At 37.2% G+C, this 23,153-nt stretch overlaps 2 protein-coding genes across 2 annotated transcripts in view; one reads left to right on the top strand and one right to left on the bottom strand.

Annotated features, from left to right (window-relative positions):
• LOC134824574 (uncharacterized) overlaps positions 1 to 7,470 on the top strand; it is a 36,511-nt gene extending 29,041 nt beyond the window's left edge. The window contains exons 2-5 of the mRNA XM_063836483.1: positions 5,386 to 5,508; positions 6,095 to 6,232; positions 6,730 to 6,790; positions 7,119 to 7,470. Of these exons, the coding sequence (XP_063692553.1) occupies positions 5,415 to 5,508; positions 6,095 to 6,232; positions 6,730 to 6,790; positions 7,119 to 7,236 (411 nt within the window). The 5' untranslated portion in view covers positions 5,386 to 5,414 and the 3' untranslated portion in view covers positions 7,237 to 7,470. The remainder of the gene's footprint in view (positions 1 to 5,385; positions 5,509 to 6,094; positions 6,233 to 6,729; positions 6,791 to 7,118) is intronic.
• A 6,656-nt stretch (positions 7,471 to 14,126) lies between these two features.
• LOC134823903 (uncharacterized) lies at positions 14,127 to 22,487 on the bottom strand. Its single transcript, XM_063835501.1, has 7 exons — positions 22,392 to 22,487; positions 17,721 to 17,860; positions 17,435 to 17,525; positions 17,138 to 17,217; positions 16,626 to 16,731; positions 16,276 to 16,432; positions 14,127 to 15,318 (listed from the first exon to the last, which is right to left on the bottom strand). Exons 1-7 carry the CDS (start codon positions 22,485 to 22,487, stop codon positions 15,098 to 15,100), a joined length of 891 nt encoding a protein of 296 aa, XP_063691571.1. The 3' UTR covers positions 14,127 to 15,097.
• Positions 22,488 to 23,153: the final 666 nt, after the last annotated feature.

The raw sequence follows: 23,153 nt of genomic DNA, 5'->3' as shown, positions 1-23,153 counted from the left end.
TCATATGATCTGATACAGGCTGATGGGGGTCCATAACAACAAGAGCTGCCATAACTTTTGACATGATATCAAATGTTGCAATGTCATACGTACTGTATGACATATCTCGTTATCGATACTAGGAACCGACCGGAAATCCGGCTGAATCCGGTTCCGGCCGGATATCCGGCTTCAAAATCCGGTTCCGGCTCCGGCTGGAAAAAATTGTGGCTAATAATGAATAAAGTAGCATTAATTGTTTAAAAAAGTGATTTTCGAGATCGAATTACCGGGGGAAACCTCGAGTCCAGAATTATGTATCGAGGGGTAGGTTCGGACAAAGAAAAAACCGAAAAAATATTTTCGGCCACCTCCCTGGGCTAGCCCCCGGCTATAATCGCAACCTTGGCAGTATTAAATTAGAGGAAAACTGAACCTTATTACGAACAGTAGCTCTAGTATTTATCTTTATCACGTTTTATTATTGATATTATGATCCAGTTTTGTGCATACAGCATTCAGCAAACTCCTGTGAATCAGGGTACAGTTGTGCTTCTGATTGTGACGAAATATGAAGGTCACGCGTGTTCAGGGTAGCTATGTAATTAGCTCATTACTGCAATCACGTGACTTGCGAACAACCCTATTAGGCACCGCTGGTTGTAAGTCACGTGCAGACCTGCATGAAAAAAAGGGAATTCGCACTAACACGCTCAATCAGGGCTCTGCAGCATATGCCAATTAGATATCATTTCTGATAATTACTCGTCTAGTGTCGTGACTCGTGTCTACTCTTGTTACATTTTGTCTGCTACGTACTGCTTGTTTAAACAATGTCTAGTAGTAAATCTAAAACATCATCCGTCTGGTTGTTCTACTCAGAAGAAAATGGGACCCCTTTTGCAAGCTGCAAGAAGTGCTCGATGAAGATTAAGCGTGGAAAGGAAGGAAACAGGAAAACTTGGTCGTCTAACCCTTTATGGACCCACCTGAAGACCAAGCACGCTGAAGATTATAGGTAGGCTATGCAGGAGAGAGACATCGCGAACCAAGCCACCAAAAAAAGGAAGCTAGATGACGAAGAAAGACAGGCTGTCTATGTGAGCGGCACCCCAAAACTAGCAGCATTTCTGGACAAAAAAGAAAAATATCAACCTGATAACTCCACGCAAAAGCAGATAACGGAGGCGCTCACCATTATAACAAGCGAATACAATACCAAGCGAATAACGATGACGAAATATCTGACTAGTGACGATTCAATAACAACACTGATTTAACATACTGTTCGATTTCTTAATGATAATCCATTGTATGTCTTCTGGTCAACTTTATGTCGTTTGGTCAAGTTTTTTATGTCTACTGGTCAACTTTATGTCGTCTGGTCAACTTTATGTCGTTTGGTCAAGTTTTATATGTCATTTGGTCAACTTTATGTCGTCTGGTCAAGTTTTATATGTCTACTGGTCAACTTTATGTCGTCTGGTCAAGTTTTATATGTCTACTGGTCAACTTCCATATACGATCTCGGAAGGCAGACCTCCCCTTCGCAATACAAGCTCGGAAGCGGGAGCTCCGCCTTCAGAGGTACGTATCGAGAATGACTCGGACAGAAAATTTTCTAAGTCAAAATTTTTCAAAGTTTTTCTGGAAACTACTTTTGTTCATGTTTCATGCTACCCTGATCATTATGAGCCGAAAATATTTTTTCGGTTTTCAAAGTTCACACATACCCTTCGATACACGATTTTGGACTCGAGGGCTCCCCTTGTAATGCGATCTCGGAAGGCAGGCCTCCCCTTCGCAATACGAGCTCGGAAGCTCCGGAAGCTCTGCCTTCAGAGGTACGTATCGAGAATGTACCTACAATCGGTACTCACGAAAGGCTGTAAATGTGATTAGTTTCATATACTTAATACTTGTAGAAAACGTGACAGATTTTATGGAAAATACGCAAACTTGCTCCTCAGATTTAAAGGAAAATGCGCAAATTTGGTCTTCAGATTTAAAGGAAAATGCGCGATTTTTCGCGGAGGACTGAAAAAATCGCGATTTGTCGCGGAGAATGGGAAATTTCGCGATCTGTCGCGGAAAACGTAAAAAATCGCGATTTGTCGCGGAGAATGGGAAATTTCGCGGTTTCGTACATGCCGCGAAATCCTTTTGTCCCTGGCTGCCAGTGTCTCTCTTTCCCAAACAAAAGGAAATGATATTAATTTGAATAACCATGCGCAAATGCAAAATGATACCGAGACAAAAGCGTAATCTTTGTTTTAGACAAAGTGTTTTACCTTATGATCAGATTGTAATCTCCTCGGATCCCAATCTTATTCCGGAGATTGTCAGGTATAGTAATATATACGGTAAAGGTGATTGAAGCAAACCAATATCGCGAGAAGAGGTCATGTCAGGATGCCTCACGCTGTATTATTTTAATATCTCGCCAGGGGAGTAAACTCTGTAATACCACTTCATAGTACGGCTTAAATTGCGGATTGTCGGGTCCTTTTATTTCTGTAAGTGTAGTTAGTCTATGTAATAAGCGTCATATATGAGCTAGCACAGAATTCTTTGTTTCTGATTTTGATAAATTTGGTACCAGAAGTAATAAGTGCTATGAGCTAGCACAGAATTTTTGGTTTCTGATTTTGATAAATTTGGTACCATTTAAAGTTGCCTCTAACATCTAAGTGTGAATAATGCAAATTCACCGTGTAGCACGATAACGTCGAGCTTTATTAAACGGATTAAACGGATTAAACGGATTAAACGGATTAAACGGATTAAACGGATTAAACGGATTAAACAGATTTGCTTAAAATGCCTATAACTTCTAAATATTTTGAAATAATTTTTACAGGATCGTAATATTACTAATAAGCTTAGTCAGACGCAACTTTTGGTACCAAAATTATAATATTTAAGGACCACATTTTTGTTTAAAATTTCACACCTTGTGTTCAGGTTAAATTGCTAACGAAAATTGCTACATGGTGGAATTATTTTATTCAAATTTATTTGAAAACTTTTGGCCAACTCATGGCGCTTATTACATAGACTGGTTCTTTTGCGATAGTCAAAACGCGACAACTAGCGCTGGATGGCGACAACTAGCGCTATCCAGCGCTTTTGATCCAGCGCTTTTGATCTTGTGAGCTAGTAAGCTAGTCGTAGTACATACTATTATTTTTATCCTGAGGATGTAGCAAAAGAACGGTCCTGTCTTTCAGTATACTCTTTACTACCACTTCATGGTATTAGTACGGCGCCACTCTGATTCCATTTCCGGCACTTCGGGAACAAATCCATTAGTAAAAACAATTTTTTCAAACATTGTACTTAATCTGGTATTAGAACTTGACGAGAAGGTTTAAAAATATATGCGTGGTTTTATCTTCAGTGCAGACAAAGTTCCAGACAACCGGAAAAAAAAAATTGTGCAGTGATTTGGGACATTTAATGATGACATAGCAGGCATGGATGACACTGTCGAAGGGACTGCAGAAGAAACAACGGACAATATATTGCGAAATACTGTGTGGTTGGGGGTTTTTAAGATGACGCAAAAGAAAACAAGAGATCATGGTAATTGGGAAAGATACGTCGCAGGCACCCAATCACAGAGAATAGGACCATTAGATATTACTTTCCGATGTAAACTTGCAAAGCAGTGTCACCTCAATTCAACTTATTTGGGTGCCAAAATTACATCGGATGGCACGATCGATAATGAAATAAGTGTAGGATTGGAAAAGCAACAGGAGTTTTAACCCAACTCAATAACATTTGGAAGAATAAGAACCAAAAAGCATTAACAACAAAGTGCGAATCTACATACGAGCTGTTTCTTACCAATTTGACCTATGGAGTGAGATTATGGAACACGACTCAAGTGCAGACAAGAGATTAGAGTCTTTCATCAGGTAAGCTTACGCAGATCCTGAGAGTGAGGTGGTTCCATCGATAAGAATGAAGATGTTTTAAAGAGGGCTTCAATAACTGCTCTTACTGCATAATAAGCAACAAAACGGCTACGTTGGTTGGACATCGCTCAGTGATGCTGAAGATGGTTACCTAATATACTCTACTTGAATGGAAACCCAAGATGGGAAACGGATTCAAGAGGCCAGCCTAGGAGAGCTTAAATGATGTATTTATTGGAAGATGGCTGAGCAGAGATTGGATGTAATGGATCACGATTGAATGTATGAGAAGATTGGCTGCGATCGAAAGGATGGAGAAAATATTACCCGCGAAGTTGTATAATACAAGTATGACGCAGATGACGCAGGGGGGGGGACTATCCTTTTGGATGGAGATCTCGCATGTAACATGTATGTATGTAGTTTTGTTTATACTTTCACACCTTGTGTTCAGGTTAAATTGCTAACGAAATTGCTACAAGGTAGGAATTATTTTTTATTCAAATTTATTGAAAACTTTTGGCCAACTCAACATGGCGCTTATCTACATAGACTGGTTCTTTTGCGATATCAACCGCTGACAACTAGCGCTGGGATGGGACAACTACCTATTCCAGCGCTTTGGATCAGCGCTTTTGATCTTGTGAGATTGTAAGCTAGTCGTAGTAACATACTATTATTTTTATCTCGAGGTGTAGCAAAAGGAACGTCCCGTCTTTCAGTATACTCTTTACTCCATTCATGTATTAGTCGGCGCCACTCTGATTCCTTTCGGCACTCGGAACAAATCCATTAGTAAAAACAATGTTTATTTTAATTAGATCAATTTAGTTTGAGGAGTCTTCACTCTCCTCACGTCCAACAATTGCAATTCTTTTGTCGCTAATATGGTGATCTAATTAGAAGAAACATTGTTTATTTCTTTCGAATGGAGCGTGTCAAGGAAAGTCTTAATTGTAGAGAAAGCAATTTTATTTGGCTATTTTTCTCCAATTTTAGAAGAGACTTACTTGTGCATGTGTTGAGATAAACCCAAATGCGTGTGATCCTTCGTATCAGAAAACAATGCCATCATAATTGTTTAAATTAAAGAAAAAAGCCTTGCCCGGCTTTCGTATTGTTTTCTAAATATAACCTTTAATTGGCTTCCCGATCAATCAAACAATCTACTTGTTCACGAACTATATAGTATTATCCGTCATACGATGAAGCGACACAAATTTGATACAAACTGAAAAATTAGTGTCGCTATGTTCGTGTTATCGGTTTATTGAGATTTTCGCACTGGTTAAAGTTGCCGATATGTGAATTTATGAATACTGTTTATAATTTCATGAATACTATATTTTCGGTGTCGCAACATTATAAATTATATCAACCATTGCAAATGCAACAGGTACCTCGATTACCAATTATGGTTTATTATGAAGTAATCATTTCTTCATTTACCAGTCTCTTTTCATAATTTCACTTTAATTTCTTTAGATAGTATATTGTCACGTAACTAGCATCATGCAACCGATCAAATATTATCTACCTGACGAGATATTCATCTTACTTTCCACTCTTGGATATGCTCTTTGCGTACGGATACTGGGTATCAAAGGTAAGTTCCACTTTCAATTTCACTTTCACTTTCACTTTCACTTTCACTTGCACTTTCACTTTCACTTTCACTTTCACTTTCACTTTCACTTTCACTTTCACCTTCACTTTCACTTGATTAAGTGTCCTTTTGTTATATATAGGATTAAGTAAAGCTAACCAGAAGTGTATTGATATTTTATTAAACTAATTAGCAGGAAAAAGTAAGCGATTTCCCTAATTAAGTATAGAAATTAAAATCTGAATTTAACCGGACTTTTGATATATATAATATAAAGCTTAAAAGGTATATTTTTGAGGGGGAAATTAGGAATTCGTGATGACTCGATATTTCGGTTTACCATTACAGGATAATCAAGTTTTAATTGCAACTATACAAGCAATTTCTCCATAAATTGGTTTTGTAACCTAACTAACAATTAATTGATTAAGTATGTAGACGTGGTACTTTTATTAAATCTCATCCGATGATTCTTTCAATAAATTTCCAGATTTTTTTCTGAATGGACTCGATGATGACAATGTTCCAATGAAAATATAAACTAAATTTCTCCATAAATTACTTTAGTAACCTAACTAAAATTCAGGGAGTGAGTGCCTGGGAGTAAGCAAGGTTGGAGGTAATGGTGAAGGACTTATTCTCTGGTTCTTCCTGCTGGCCATGTTTGTTGTCGTCTTTGTCTCCAAATATTTGGACTGCAAGGACATTTTCATCTCTTTCATTGGTAAGATGATAGTTTTTATTCAGCACTCTACACTTGTTAACACGTGACCTATATTAACACGTGACTCCAATGTGACTCTGACGGACCCTTACCTTTTAACGTTCTACTCTGGCCCAATAAACTTAACCCTAGCCTAATAATTTATCCCAGAATATGCCCGAATCCCAACCCTACCGAGAAATTGTACCTATCGCTTACAATTATGTGGTAATGTCACGCGATCATAACAATATTTTGAAATAACGTGTCAGTAATAATTTCAAGTCCGTGTCATTTAGGATGATTGCGTCTATAATCTAGTTGGTCAAAACTGCCCGGGCTCCTCTAGACAAATTTCAACATTCGAGTGTAGTCGTGTAAAGTGATCGAACACGTTGGTCATGTTAAAACCCAGAACTAAATCCCATTAACTAAATCACATTTAGAATATAGATATCAAAAGCAATGTGTTTTATGAATTTTTTCGACAACTGTAATTATAATTATTTCTATTTCAGGTGGACTGATTGCTTTTAGTCTGGGACTGGGCCTACATAGTGCCCCACTTGATTGTGTAGTGTAAGTCAACTCATCGCATTTTATTAGTTAATTAATTAATTATCACTAAAACGATTACCATTAAATCTTAATCGAACACTGAAACTAGAAGCGAGGTTCATTGAATACGACAAAAATTATCGTAAATATTTATGTGATCTCCCTGGCAATGTTTCAAGTGGACCTATATAATTGATATTATATATTGTAAGAAGAATATTCCAACAAAACTATTTCAACTACCGCTGGATGGTATATCCGTGTTATTTTACCATACTTAATCTCAAACTGTAGACACAATAAATAATAATTAATTAATAATTAAATAAATTAAACACGCTCGCTTCAGGCCGGGTAAGCACTCAAAGATTGAAGGACTCAACTGGGTCCGTATTATGCAGGCAGTGTTTGTTGGGATACCACTCTGTCTTTACTGCCTTGTTCTCTTTTCCAGGAGAGGAAGTTGATCAGGACATCGTAGTAGATAAAACATTCTGCATCTTTAAGTATCTTTAACATTATGCAATGGGAATTTTTCTTTGTGTTTTAGATAACAACACATTTATAACTTAAACATTTGAACAATATTATTATAATTTAAATCACCTTTCTTATGATTTTAAGATTTTGGTATTCAGGAAAAGATGAAAAGCGAATTGCCCATTTTTTGGTACATACATTTGTTGCGTGTGTCAATTTAAGGGGGGGGGGGGGGGGGGGGGGGGGGGGGGGGGGTTTCACCATGATTTTTTGTGAAACTTGTTTTCGAGATACACTAGGACGCAGTGATCGAACTTTTTGAGGGGGTGCCCGGACCCCAACCGCCAACGGTGCCCACGCGGGGCAGCCTCGCCCTATATTTGGTTCCAAATTAGGCCCATTTAGCCAAATAACCCCGAACATGCCCAAACCAGCTTTTTTGGTGCTATACTTGTAGCTAGTGGGTCCCTGAAACTCGTATATTGAATTTTCTATAAGATTGGACAAAAATGATCTGACTGAGTTATGAGCTAAAAAGTAAAAACTATATGACCATATTTGGGCATACGCACCAAATTTGATCGATTTTTTCCTTTTCACCCTTTTGAAAAGCAAATAGTGAAAGGTTACTGATGGAGGTTTTTGCAGAAAAACGTGGATTTTTGGAGATTGCAGTAGGTGGGGTCTGAGTTATGTCGTGTTCCTTACTTTCCGTCCGTTTACAAGCAACGAAATCGTTTCGCGCGCGGAGGATTGCTATGCGGAGATGTGATGTATAGATAGCCTGTGATTCATGATGCGCGCGCGCGACTGTGTTTTAATGTATTTGATGCTGTAATGTATATATTATATTAGGTAATACGCCCAATTTGTACGTGGCACGCGTTAGGGCATTGATTTGTACCCGGTATGTTACCTTGCTGGATCATTTCTTGAATTACAGTTACAAGTTAAGTTAAAGGCAATTGAACTGAATTTTTTCGTATTTGATGCATAATTTATACATTATTAATTTATGAGGATTGAAGAGAGCTGATTTGAGGCTTTATACTTAAATTTATAGTAAATGTGACATGGAAATCTAGCGTCCGCCAAAACGAAACAACGGGCGCAATTCATGTTGAGTTAGGCCTTTAAAAAAATTTGGCGATCGAATCTGAAAACTGCCCGGCAAATTTCAGAATTTGCATTTGGCCGCCCAATTTTTTTAAAGGCCTAACTTAAAATTCCACTACAAAACTTAAGTTCATGAGGCAATTTTTCTCCCCAACGTTCATTTGAATAAAAAATCATGAAAAATATTGAAACCCTATTTATATTGAGTTTTTTTGTTTTGAGCGCCAATCAGTTTCGCAAATATCGCGAACTGACGATCTGGGGATTTTGTTAATGTTTTGCGATTATTTGACACCGAAATCATCAGTTAGGTAGATATTGAGCTGATAATCATAGAGAATGTGTAGTTTAGGCTTACTATCATTATAAAAGTTGATTTCGTTCAAAAATATTGATATTAGACCAATTATGGCCAACAAAAATCGATAAATTTGGTGTGTTATGCCCCAAATATGGTCATATTTAGTGTTTAGCTCATAACAAGTCATATTTGTCTAATCTGAATGAATATTCATACACGAGTTTCAGGGGACCACTAAGAGCTACAAGTAGAGCACCTTAAAATCAGGGTTTTGGGCTTGTTCGGGGTATTTGCTAAAATTGGGCCTAATTTGGGGACCAAATATGGGCGTGGTTTCCCGCGGGCACCGTTTGCGCGGTTGGGGTCCTGGACCCCTCAAAAGTTCGGTCACCCGGTACTAGTTTGTTGGTCAACTGCTATCTCGAAAACCAAGTTTCACAAAAATCAGGGTGAACCCCCCCCCCCCCATTGAATCTAAACGAACTTGTAAAAAACTAGGTAAAACTTGGTAAAATTGTAATTAAACTGATTATTGTGTTAACACCAAAAACCGAGGAAATAAGATGGTAGCAATAATCCAAACAGTTATAATATAGTAGTAACTGAAAGTCACAGAAAAATAGATTCCTATATTTTCAAAACATCCCTAGTCTTTCACTGTCTGAAGCTCAGTTGAATTCTTACACGTCCAGAAGCATTGTTACTTTTCATTTAACCTTTCGAAACTCGTCCGTCTATTTATGTTATGTAGTCTTCTAATTTCACGAGAGCTCACTAGTAATTAGTAAGGTCTTTCCTACAAAATATATATTCTTCTCCGTGGTTTCTTGGGGTTTAAGAATTAAGACTCATATCTCGATGACTACCATCGAATGTCCCTGTTTTGATGTGTTATAATTTTGTTCTAAAGTTCTAATAACTCATGTCTATAATTATCTAAAATCATTAATTAATTTTACTGGATTATTGTTAAGGACTCAAAATGTCAGCTCTTTATTCTAACTCGTGCGTTGATTAAAGTACATTTTTTCCAATTGGAGCGTTCTGTACTGAAGTATTTAGCCTATTTCTTTAACTAGGCACAGTTAAACCCTGATTTACCACGGAGTTTGGGGAAAGGAAACATCTGCAGTAAATCGGGGTTTTGTTTGTCTACATCAGGGTTTTGTTTGTCTACATTATGCATGTTAAGCCAGCTATTTGGGGGAAAGGAGATGGTCTCGGTAAACCGGTGTTTGCAGTAAATCGGGGCGAATTAAATCGGGGTTTCATTGTATTTGATCAATTCAAGGTCATTAAAATTTTTGTAAGTAGTTGAATAACAGAGACTTAAAAAAAACGTATATTCATATTTCAGAATGAAATTTGAAGAGATTAGTCGAATAAAACAATTTGTAGAAACATGTATATTTGTAGAAACATATATAAAACAAAAAAATATTTTCCAAATTAACTTCTAAAAATCTTGATATTTTAATTCCATCATACGATCTAAAATTGATCACTATCTGGTAAATTCTTTATTTGTTTTTAGCCGTTCCAAGGGGAGAGTTCATCGAGTATAAAATATATTACAGAATTACACATTTATACTTTGTCCTCCCACACACCTGATAACACAAACAGTAGAATTTGCAGGTTCAGTTTGATTCATTTCAACTGTAACAGTGTGTCGATTCTGAACACGCTAGATTAATAGATGCTAAAATTAAGCCACTATCGTCGAAAACTCTAGTTTTTTGTTTGCCAATATCCTCAAACTTCAATAAACGTGTCCATATCGCAGATTATATACAGGGTGGGCCAAAAGTCAGTGGACATACGTTGGCCTTAATAGCTCAGTTAATGAGTGCCCAATTGAAAAAAATTCTTCCTGGTATGACTTACTACCACCACTGGTTCGAGGAATTTGTCAAATCGAAAAATATTCGAGTTCATTCTTTTCGAATGAAGGTTCATTTTTGCATTTATTTGATAGTTTGGATAGTCGGATCGAGCTAAATTTTATTTAATTGTGTTTGGCCATTCGAATTACGTTTGTCCTAAAAAAATTAGAACTGTAGCTTCTCAGATGACCGAGATATGAAGCGTAACGAGTTTATTCATAACGTGTGATAGGTGACCCCGTTAACCACCCCGTTAAACATTTTGGGAATTGTTAAAGGTGCCCAATTAAGGTGTCGTGTCACGGTGTCACATTATCACCCAGTCAATTTTGTTAACGAGATACAGAAAATGCTTGATAACTTCGTCATTTCTATTCCGTTTTGCCTCATGTTTTCACATCATATGCAACATTTAATAATCTACCGTCTCTGAAAAATTTAGGCGTTTAGCATGTTCAGAGAAAACAATATAAGTTTTTTAATATTGAATGGGCGTGGTCTAAAATATTCGAATTTTCAAATTTTGACGATGGAATCCTCAAAGTCGAACCAGTATAAAGTACAGTATGCCATCTGCAAAGGAACAGCTCTCAAATATAAAACACGGCGGAGGTATAAGACCTAACGTATGTACACTAACTTTTGGCCCACCCTGTATTTTTACGGAGAAATAAGACAGTTTTTGAGCTTGTTATTCTCTTTCAAAAATATTCCAAGTAAATTGATTTGTATAAGTGCATATATTGATTCTAAATACATTGCAAAAGATTTGATCTCAATTCATGAAGTTTGAAAGGAGTTACGCTGTAATGCACGCAATTTGGGGAGTGTTCTTCAGTTTTCGGTGGAGATATAACCTGCGCCTTCTTAAAATCATCTATAATCATCTAAAATCATTTAATAATCGAAATTATCCACCAACTTGAATCAATGAATCGATGTATTGTTTAATGCTGATTCCGAATCACCCCACATGACATAAGGTTAGAATGCTCCCCTGGCGAGTTATCGGCGAAAAACCGTTTCGATCAAATAGGTTCAATTTCGAAGCAATGATAACCATACTTCGATTGGACCGGTGCGTGGTTGCAATAGTGTTCATTGATCCATAGTACGTAATATAGGGTGTTTAGGGTGGTATACCAATATTTGCTCAATTTCACAATGTTGAGATATTATGTTGATTGTTGAGATATTATACAAATATATGTAACAAGAGACAAAGGATCACAAGAGACAAAGGATCTCATCACGGAGCGGAGTAAGGTCAAGCAGAAATGCCCAAGTGATGGATTCAATAGATCTGAGTATTCTCTTGCTAATAAGCGTATTAAGAAGAGCTGCAAGAAGGACGATGAGAACTGGGCTTTACGGGTTGCAGCCGATCTGGAAACAGCTTCTTCACACGGTCAGCAGAGAGAGGTCTGGCAGATGATCAAGTCCTTGTCAGGCAAGAAAAGTCGGAAGTCAACTGCTGTCAGAGATAAAACCGAGAAGTTGATTTCTGACCCCGCTGCTCAACGAAAACGATGGGGTGAGCACTTCGCTGAACTACTAAACCCGCAGATAGGAGACGTGGACCTTTCAGACCTAGACAGTCTAGAGGTCGCACCATGTTTTCCGTATCTGAGTGATAGTGATATACCCCCTAGTAGAACAGAGATCTCTGAAGCTTTAAAGAGTCTGAAGAATCACAAGAGCCCTGGAATTGATGACATTTCCAACGAACAGCTGAAGTATGGGGCTCCTGGTCTTTTAGACAGGCTTGAGAAACTGTTTGCACGTGTATGGGAGACAGAGAATGTGCCAGAGGATTGGGTTAAGGGTATCATTGTTATTGTCCCGAAAAAGGGTGATACATCATACTGCTCGAACAACAGGGGTATTACCCTACGCTCCACGGCATCAAAACTCTATCAGATAATAGTGTTGCGACGGATGAATGCGGGGCTTGAAGAACTGCTCCGAGAGAATCAGTGCGGGTTCAGGAAAAACAGGTCTTGCATAGATCAGATTTATTCGCTCCGTACTATTATTCACAACAGCATTGAGTTTAATCTCCCCCTTTACATAAATTTTGTTGACTTTAAAGCGGCATTCGATTCACTTAATCGGGAGTTTATCTGGAAAGCTTTCAGTCATTATGGCTTGCCTTGTAAATACATTCGCATAATGCAAGCATTCTTTTGCGGCACCGTCAGCGCTGTCAGACATAATGGCGAGCTCTCTGAGTGGTTTGACGTTACATCTGGTTCTGGGCAGGGGGATATTCAGGGTCCACCTATCTTTAATGTTTGCATCAACCTGCCTGCGCAGCGGGCTGAGGATAACAAAGTGTTGTCACACGGGGCAGTGCTGCAGAGAGCTACCACCAGCTCTGGTCAGGATACGGTCGTCCTGGATACTGACTATGCAGATGATTTGGCTATCATGGACAACACCAAGGACGGTCTCCAGGAGACGACTGATCTTTTATGCAAGTATGCGGCTCAGGCTGGCCTCAGAATCAATGCGAAGAAAACAGAGGTTATGGCCATCGGCAAGAATACATCACAGAGGCCATATACTGAAGCATCAACAGTGGACATTACAGTAGGAGACACGGCTATCCAGCAAGTCAGCAACTTCACTTACCTTGGGTCGATTATATCAAGTGATGGGACTATTGACCGGGACTTGTCTGCACGGATCCAGAAAGCCTCAGGAGCATTCAATCAGCTCGGTAATATTTGGAAGAATCGCAATATCCAAACTAACACCAAAATACGGATATATGTTGCAGCGGTTCTAACAATATTACTTTATGGAAGCGAAGTCTGGAACACTACTTCAAAGCAACTACATCGCTTCGAAGTTTTTCATCAAAACTGTTTGAGGAGAATCCTTCGAATTAAGTGGTTCCACCGGACGAGCAATGTTCAAGTGTTGGAGCGGGCAAGAATAAACCCGGTTATAACCTACATCAGTGCCAACCGTCTTCGCTGGTTTGGACATGTTTCTAGAATGCCGGACACCAGGCTACCAAAGTATCTACTTGATTGGACCCCTGCTCACGGCCGAAGATCACGTGGGCGGCCAAGAAAGAATTGGCGAACCTGTGTCCTAGAAGACGCAGTAACATTCACAGGAGATCCAGACATTGTATTTGATAAGGTCCGAGAGTTGGCAGGAAACCGAAAGCACTGGAGAGAGATGATACGACATAAGCGGCAATTCCTTGGTGCAGGCCACTCGAATGATTGAGGAGACCTTATCAAGTATCAAGTAAGTATATGTAACAAAGTTTACCTATTTGTGCCGTCTGTGTTTTTATTTGCTTATAATATTAATAATAAGATATTTTAACAATTCCCAACACATTCAGGTCATAAAATAATGCTAGATTATTCGGCATTCCTTGTCAGGATGTCAATTAGTCAATAACATCCCTCGTATACATTTTTTAAATATGTAGATGATAGTCATATGGAACTATCTTATGAACTGGAAATTCGAAAATTTGGTCTAACGCGGCAGTAAGGGGTCATGATAACGTTTTTATAGTGTGACAAAGTTCACATCACACTACCGGCCCAATTTAAGCGATTATATCTTACCATTTGATAAAGATATCGTTATGTGACAAAGTTTACCTTGAAGATGAGACGATTATCCTAACCATTGAGGGTTTATATAGTTTCATAGTGTGACAAATTTTATCTCATCGTGCCATTTAAGAGAGCCACTAATATTTACCAATATCCTCAAACTTCAATGAACGTGTCCATGCGAATATTGAATATTGATTGGCTGAACTTATCGAAAATGTCTTAATAACGCCAATTATAAATCGCTACACTACAGTATAGCTCTTACTACAATTTTAGCACCAATAATTAGTAATAATAACCAATGCGAGAAGCTCGAAAAGAGACACGTCTGGAAACACCAATAACTCAATAATAATGTCTGATTCGCCAGGAATACGCTCACGGCTTCGTTTAAATGGTTATACGCTGAAAAGAGCTGCTTCCTTAAAACGACAAAAGTAGATTTAATCCTGCTAGCTGAAGGTCGTTTCAAATTTGATCCATGCTGAAAATATAATATTCGAAAATATTTCGCTCGAAACTTCACTAATGTTGTACCCACCAAAGAAAGAACGCATAAAATGAACCCATACGTCCATTATCTTCATGTCCATTCTGTGCATATCAATGATGAATCAAAATATGATACCCAAAACATTTCACTCGAAACTTCACTAATATTGAGCGGTGGTTGAGGCTGAGTTAGGGTATGTTTTGGGTAAGCACAGTTGGGGCACGATTCTAGTCTTAGTCTCTCTGTCTCAGTTGGAACATTCCGGAAAGAACGCATACAATGAACCCGTATGTCCTTTATCTTCTGATGTTTATAGATGACATGAATAACAACACATTTCCTTGTCAGGTATCAAATCATCTGTTCTGCTATGTGAGATCGAGAAGTTTTGAGGAAGATAGTGAACGGGATTTCGATCGATGATCGCCCAAAGTAAGTACATTATCTGTCGTGTGTCGTATATTATCTGTCGTCGCTGTCCGAGAAGCACAAGCACAGCACGAACCCCATGATAGCCAGTATAAGAAAGAAGGCAATGAAGAATCGCACTTCGGCTGAGGCAGTGTTAGGATGGTAATTATGGTAACAGTCTGTGCTGTTGTGTGAAGTGCAGCACTGCTGGTGGGTGCTGTTGCAGGATTGTACGTTAAGGTGGGAGGGACTGCAGCCTGTTTCTGTGTACTCTGATGGGATTCTTTAGTTAATAAATAAATAAATAACTTTTTCAATAAAACAAGTCATTTCTTTTGTTTTAGTCAACTACATCTAAAAGTCACAATATTCCTTTTGTGTACTCTGGCTCTGAGGAAGGATGGTTTGTTGTTATTTCAATATAAACAACTGTAATAATGTTTGCTTTCTGAAAACAACTTGGCAATTACAATTTGTTTTACATTGATCACGAGATAAACGATACTCATCACCAAAATTGACACTCAATAAAACACTCAATAAAACACTCAATAAAACACTCAATAAAACACTCAATAAAACACGCAATGAAACACTCAATGAAACACTCAATAAAACACTCAATAAAACACTCAATAAAACACTCAATAAAACACTCAATAAAACACTCAATAAAACACTCAATAAAACACTCAATAAAACACTCAATAAAACACTCAATAAAACACTCAATAAAACACTCAATAAAACACTCAATAAAACACTCAATAAAACACGCAATGAAACACTCAATGAAACACTCAATAAAACACTCAATAAAACACTCAATAAAACACTCAATAAAACACTCAATAAAACACTCAATAAAACACTCAATAAAACACTCAATAAAACACTCAATAAAACACTCAATGAAACACTCAATAAAACACTCAATAAAACACTCAATAAAACACTCAATAAAACACTCAATAAAACACTCAATAAAACACTCAATAAAACACTCAATAAAACACTCAATAAAACACTCAATAAAACACTCAATAAAACACTCAATAAAACACTCAATAAAACACTCAATAAAACACTCAATAAAACACTCAATAAAACACTCAATGAAACACTCAATAAAACACTCAATAAAACACTCAATGAAACACTCAATAAAACACTCAATAAAACACTCAATAAAACACTCAATAAAACACTCAATGAAACACTCAATAAACCTGTAGTATAATTAGGTTTCGACGTCTCCACTCTGGTGAAATTGAACTGCTTGATAAAACACAGCCCCGGGCAGGACGCAGAGGAGCAGTCCTTTAACCTTCCTGTTGTTCTCTGGGGTGGACATGTTTCACAGACTGGTGCTGGTTCTGCTTGACACTGAGGGAGAGTTAATGAATAAATAAATCTATAAATTATTATCATGCTGTTAGTACTCGGTTAGTTTTCTACCTCTGTGATTATTTAAGCTATAAATGGATGTACTTCTACTGTTCTACTGGTTGTTTTCTAATATTTTAATATGTTCAGTTCATGTTTCCATTATTTATACCATGAATAAGATTTTTTAAACCTGTGTGGCATTCCAAGCTCTTAAAGCAGTTCTCCCTTCACAGCATTTATCGTTTTTAAAGTTGCACTCCTCATAGGAGGATGTATTAGCGCAGCCACTTTCAAACCTGTTGATAAGAGTTGTATAGCTTTAAGGTATGTGTTTTAGGTATGTGTTTTAGGTATGTGTTTTAGGTATGTTTTTTAGGTACCTTTTAGGTATCACATTTCTCGTGGACATTTGACAACTCTGCGTCTACGTAATGTCTTATGTCCGACCAATTAAAATTCCGGTTACCAAGAAAAGTTCACATATAACTATGAAATAGCTGAGAATCTGTGTCTATCTGTATCCTCTACTAATAAAGTAATAATAAAACAGTTATTTATTTTTACGGCACAATCAAACAATATCGATGGTAAACAAATCAGTAGTAATTAAGGGGGTTTCAAGTTCCGAAAGTCACTGCTTATCGTTGGATTTGAGAGCGACATGTGCAGCTTGAGACCACCTTCAAGTATCACGGTATTCACCTGTTAGCGTAACAGAGGTTTCCAGTTCCACAGCTTATTGGTTTACAGCCTCCCATCCTGGTGCATGAGTGGCACATGACCTTATAAGGGAAAATGTGGTAGCCATGGTAACTAATATCTGAATAGCTATTAGCTATGATGTGTTATCTTCTTATAAACACGGTGGAATTAATTAACTTTTGAGAATCTAGCAGGATACTTTTTAAAGAATCGGATCCTTAGGATCCTTAGGATCCTGATACTTTTCAGATCGTTATTCAAGACTTTTAGAGTAACAACATTAAAGCTTAGATTTACTTTAGGTATATGGTGGGCACATTGCGTAGTATTAAATCTCTTTCCATGGAGATCCTGTCTGGCAAAACAGCAGTCTCCTCTGTGCATATTCCTGAAAAGAAAATTTGTACTTAGGCAATCAGATAATTCATTTTTTTAAATTAATAAAATACAAGTTGGCAACAATAAACATGAATTGTTCACAGTAAAAGATTGGTTAATGGTTAAAGTAAAAGATGAAAAAACACCTGCATTCTTGTATTTTGTGCATATAAGTTAATGGTTAAAGTAAAAGATCAAAAAACACCTGCATTCTTGTATTTTGTGCATATAGGGGTTACTGCAGCCGCTAGCAGTTTCTGTCTTGTAGCAAAAGTGGGACCTGTCACACCGTTGTTCGTAACAATATCTCATATTCAACAAATCGCATGCCTCACAGAAGATGCCCTGAAATAGAGAAAATATAGTAACCATGGTAACACACATAGTAACAGCCCTGAAACTGAAGAAATATCTAACGTTTTGAATTTTTGATTAAAATCTGTTTAGGGTCCATGAATATTTTTTTTGGCGTTTTTAAAATTTTAGCAGATAATTTGTAAATTAATTTTTCATACATGAATGAGCAAGAAAGGCAGTCGTTAAGCAGTAAAAAATGTCAAAATATCTGTAGATCAGTGTATTTGATTATGGAAGTTGTGTATAAACAACAGATACGAAATATGACCAGATTTGATGATCATATCACAGGTCATCTTCCTCAAATATGGGTTATCGTGCATTAAATATTCCATGCTTAAAGCATCATATCAGTAATACCTGCTTTTTGAAAACAATTTTGTATTCGACTACCTCGGTCCTGCATTTCAGTGTAAACTTTTAAAAGATGTGGAGGTAAATAATAACTCCGAAGAAGTGAACGAGGAAGCCGAAGATCAAGAAAGTGATCATGCCATAATGTGATACTTAGAATATTTATATTGTACAATAACTCGTTTTTCGTTGATCCAATGATATAGTTTAGTCCGAATCCGATGATAAAAATTACAATTAAATGAAATTAAAAAGTTGTCATATCCTAAACATGAGTTCGCAGTGGAATAATTTTGGAAAAAATCTCAACGGACTTTAACTTGGACGGACCTTAAACGGACGGACTTTATTTGAACGGACATTAAGATGAACGCTAGGAGTAGGACCTCCAGCGTTTAATTAATGTCCGTTCAAATAAGGTCCGATAAGGTATCAGAAAGTTACCAAACTGGTTGAACTAAATTGTGATTGAACGGATCAAGATAGGGATCATGAAAGAAATTAGTTTGACCACAGAAATGAACGGCACATATATTTGACAATGTCACACTAATGTCACACTAGTCACACTAATGTCGCACTAATGTCACACTAATGTTACACTAATGTCACATTAATGTTACACTAATGTCACACTAATGTTACACTTATGTCACACTAGTCACACTAATGTCACACTAATGTCGCACTAATGTCACACTAATGTTACACTAATGTCACACTAATGTTACACTAATGTCACACTAATGTTACACTAATGTCACACTAATGTCACACTAATGTCACACTAATGTCACACTAATGTCACACTAATGTCACACTAATGTCACACTAATGTCACACTAATGTCACACTAATGTCACACTAATGTCACACTAATGTCACACTAATGTCACACTAATGTCACACTAATGTTACACTAATGTCACACTAATGTCACACTAATGTCACACTAATGTCACACTAATGTCACACCAGCTGCAGGAACTTACGAAAGCAGGATTATATCCCCAAATATCTTCACTCTTTTTGTAAGATAGAGAACTGTTTCCTATTTGAAGACACAAGACTAACAGTACCACACATATTTGAATCATAACAATTCAGACGAATTTAAATTCATATCGCTAAATATCACTGAACGGGTAGAAAGACTGCTTGATTTAAATGCGAGATATCGACTGAAACAAAATTGCGGAGTGCAGACTTAATTATAATTGTCAGACTTAATTAACCTATAATTAACTTAATTAACCGTCAGACGCTGACGAAAGACTAAAACTGCCTACAAAGATATAACCAGGTTTTTCCTAACAGAAACTAAATTGCTCTTAACCTTCGATAATTAAAGTGTGGTAATTGTAATTATCTCGCCTGATTGGTATCACTATCAGTACTGTTAATTGTAGATGACGTGATACGAATTAGCGACGGGTCACGAAATCCTCTCCGAACCTCCACGTGGTGTGGCCTGGTTGGCACTAACGGGTGGTGTGCTCTCTTGTTGAGTACTAAGGTTGGGACTTGCCAACCCAAAGTTCCCATAGGAACCAGGAAGTCAACACTAACAGCTACCAAGCACCAGGAAATTTCTCTTTCAGATATCAGGTTACAAGATAGTTCACACACAAATGACGATACGTTAGACACAGATACCTAGCTCTAAGAGCTATTAAATCACCAGGAAATTCTCTTTCAGCTTTCAGGTCCCATCGAAGTCACCCACCACAGAGCTAGGGATTCCAATTCGCTCATCCTGACTACAAGGACACACTGATAATGAGTAGTCTTGGCACTTCTCCCTCCAGTAACCACTTTTCAGGTCTTTTCAGTTAAGACAGCTAATGCGTAAGGGCTGACACACGCTAGACACAGGCTCGTGATAAGACAGAATTAGGGATTTCAACTCTGACTACGAGGACACACTGATAACGAGAATTCCTGGCACTTCTTCCTCCAGTAACCACTTTTCAGGGACCGGGTTAGCTTTGCCACACTCTTTATTGAAGTGTGACTGGACGCTCTACAATCATCTAGTAGCAGCAGAGTTTGACTGACACCCTTACTGGTTCTATTCAGTTTCTACAGCGAAGTTTCTCAACACCGAAACAGTTCATCTCGGACACCTGCAGAGATGCTTTATACACATGCCCCATTTAAAAGTTGTCATATCCTACAGTATCCCGTGGTGGAAGATACTAAACTTAAACATGGGACCTTTAAGGTCTGAGACGCAAAGCTAACCTGAGTAGACCTCCAGGTTAATAATGCGTCAATAATGGCCGATAGGTTCGAATAGTTACCAAACTGGTGAATACAAGTGATTGAACGGATACCAAGATAGGGTTTATGAAAAAATTAGTTTGACCACAGAATGAACGGCTTAATTGACAATGTCACAATTCAACTAGTCACATAAGTCGCATATGTCACACTAATTTCACTGATGTCACATTAAGTGTTACACAATGTCACACTAATGTTACTTATTACATGTCACACTAATCTCACTAATGTGCATAAGTCTCCTAATGTTACTACTAATGTCACATAATGTTCACTAATCACAGCTAATGTTACACTAATGTCACACTAATGTTACACTAATGTCACACTAATGTCACACTAATGTCACACTAATGTCACACTAATGTCACACTAATGTCACACTAATGTCACACTAATGTCACACTAATGTCACACTAATGTCACACTAATGTCACACTAATGTCACACTAATGTCACACTAATGCCACACTAATGTCACACTAATGTCACACTAATGTCACACTAATGTCACACTAATGTCACACTAATGTCACACCAGCTGCAGGAACTTACGAAAGCAGGATTATATCCCCAAATATCTTCACTCTTTTTGTAAGATAGAGAACTGTTTCCTATTTGAAGACACAAGACTAACAGTACCACACATATTTGAATCATAACAATTCAGACGAATTTAAATTCATATCGCTAAATATCACTGAACGGGTAGAAAGACTGCTTGATTTAAATGCGAGATATCGACTGAAACAAAATTGCGGAGTGCAGACTTAATTATAATTGTCAGACTTACCTTACAAGACATTTTTATAACGTACGAAATGCGACGGTTTTCCCGAAATTTCGCCATATTTTCGGACCGCCAAAATTTCGGTCGTCGTAATAGAATCCGTCGCATTATTTTTAGCTTATTCCAATAATTGTGGCTTCATCGATTCATTTTGTTCTTGAAAAGTTAGTGATATGATGGTGGGACAAATAAACACAATATTCCATGATGAATTTAATGTCAAGTTATACGTTTTAAATTTACAATAAATTACATTTATGTGCTAACATAAACGTCTTATAGACTAAGTCAAGATAAACAATTTAATACCAAACTCAATAAGTGAAACTGAAAGATTCGAGCCGGACCCCTTAGAGGAAGATGAAGAAATCGATTTATAAGTTTCATTTTGTTTCAACATGATTTTACCGATTTTTAGAAAATTTTGAATTTCCTTTGTGTCAGAAAACAAAATGATGAAAAATACCCTTATTTTCTGTGACGTCCGAAATGTGACGGTTTTTGTTCAATTTCGCCATATTTTCGGACCGCCAAAATTTCGGTCGTCGCACATTGGTCCGCCACAAAAATGTCTTGTAAGGTAATTAACCTATAATTAACTTAATTAACCGTCAGACGCTGACGAAAGACTAAAACTGCCTACAAAGATATAACCAGGTTTTTCCTAACAGAAACTAAATTGCTCTTAACCTTCGATAATTAAAGTGTGGTAATTGTAATTATCTCGCCTGATTGGTATCAGTACTGTTAATTGTAGATGACGTGATACGAATTAGCGACTGAATTACAGTTAACACTTAACAGCAGCTTTGTAATGTCACAAACCATCTGACTGATCGTTGAAATTTTAATGAATTATGGGATTTTATCAATTTATTTGATCTCATCACTGATATGATTTGTTCGTTAAATCTTTAAATCAAATTGAAAAACCTTACAATTCGATAAATCATTTTAGTTTGCACCAACGTGTGAATTTGATTGTGATTTTGCAAGTAATTCAAAATAAGTATAATGGCTAAAAAAATTATTTAATTAAAATACAAAGAAATGATAAAGTGCCACGTTATAATTTGCTCTCCAACTTACCTTCTTGAAGCGATCACTTTGACCAATAGCTTTAGTAGATAAGACCGGAATCAGAAACACGATCAATACGAGAGACCTCCAAAGACTGACATTCATTGATAGATTTCTATCTAGTTTCTTAATAATACATGTTTACTATCTTGTGCTTCAGCAATTATACTACTACAAAAATGCGTGGTGTATCATATGCGATCAGGTTACTTGGAGCCAGATATGACAAAAACGTTGCACTTATACCGACAAACCCCGAGAAAACCTGACATTACGTTGGACACCTGTAGAATTAACAGGGCCATTAAATAAACGTGATGATAGTTTTACAACTGGAATATGACTAATATCACTGATATTATAAGCTTCATCTCCTCTATTGATAATTAGAGGACAACAGTTGACACTTCACTAGTATCAGAGACACTTCACTGGTGCAACTATCATCAAATAGTGCCAAAGTTTAATGTACTTCTCAACTAAAGCACATTTATTCGCACTATAGCACTATTATAGGGGTTTACAAAACATTAGTAAATTTATCAAGATTCTGTAGAAAAACATTAGTAAATTTATCAAGATTCTGTAGAATTGTGCCAGATGTTAATATTTATGAAGGAGCAGATGTTAGTGTAGGAGAGGAGGAAAAGAAGTTGAAACTTACAAAGTTGACGTGGCCTAGTCGTGTCAACGTTCAGTTTCTTTCTAATACTTACTCTGTACCTAACGCATACCTAACTAGCCTATAAATACTCTAATACTAATTCTAGA

The sequence above is a fragment of the Bolinopsis microptera genome, chromosome 12 (genome assembly GCF_026151205.1).
Source record: "Bolinopsis microptera isolate Bmic1 chromosome 12, MBARI_Bmic_1.0, whole genome shotgun sequence".
In the NCBI taxonomy this organism is placed as follows: Eukaryota; Metazoa; Ctenophora; class Tentaculata; order Lobata; family Bolinopsidae; genus Bolinopsis; species Bolinopsis microptera.
This window is presented reverse-complemented; position numbering and strand designations above follow the sequence as displayed.

Coding starts and splice junctions, on each gene's coding strand:
- LOC134823903 (XM_063835501.1), bottom strand. CDS start 22,487: ATGAATGTCAGTCTTTGGAGGTCTCTCGTATTGATCGTGTTTCTGATT. Junction 17,861..22,391: donor AAAGTGATCGCTTCAAGAAG/GTAAGTTGGAGA, acceptor TCTCTATTTCAG/GGCATCTTCTGTGAGGCATG. Junction 16,433..16,625: donor GAGCTTGGAATGCCACACAG/GTTTAAAAAATC, acceptor ACTCTCCCTCAG/TGTCAAGCAGAACCAGCACC.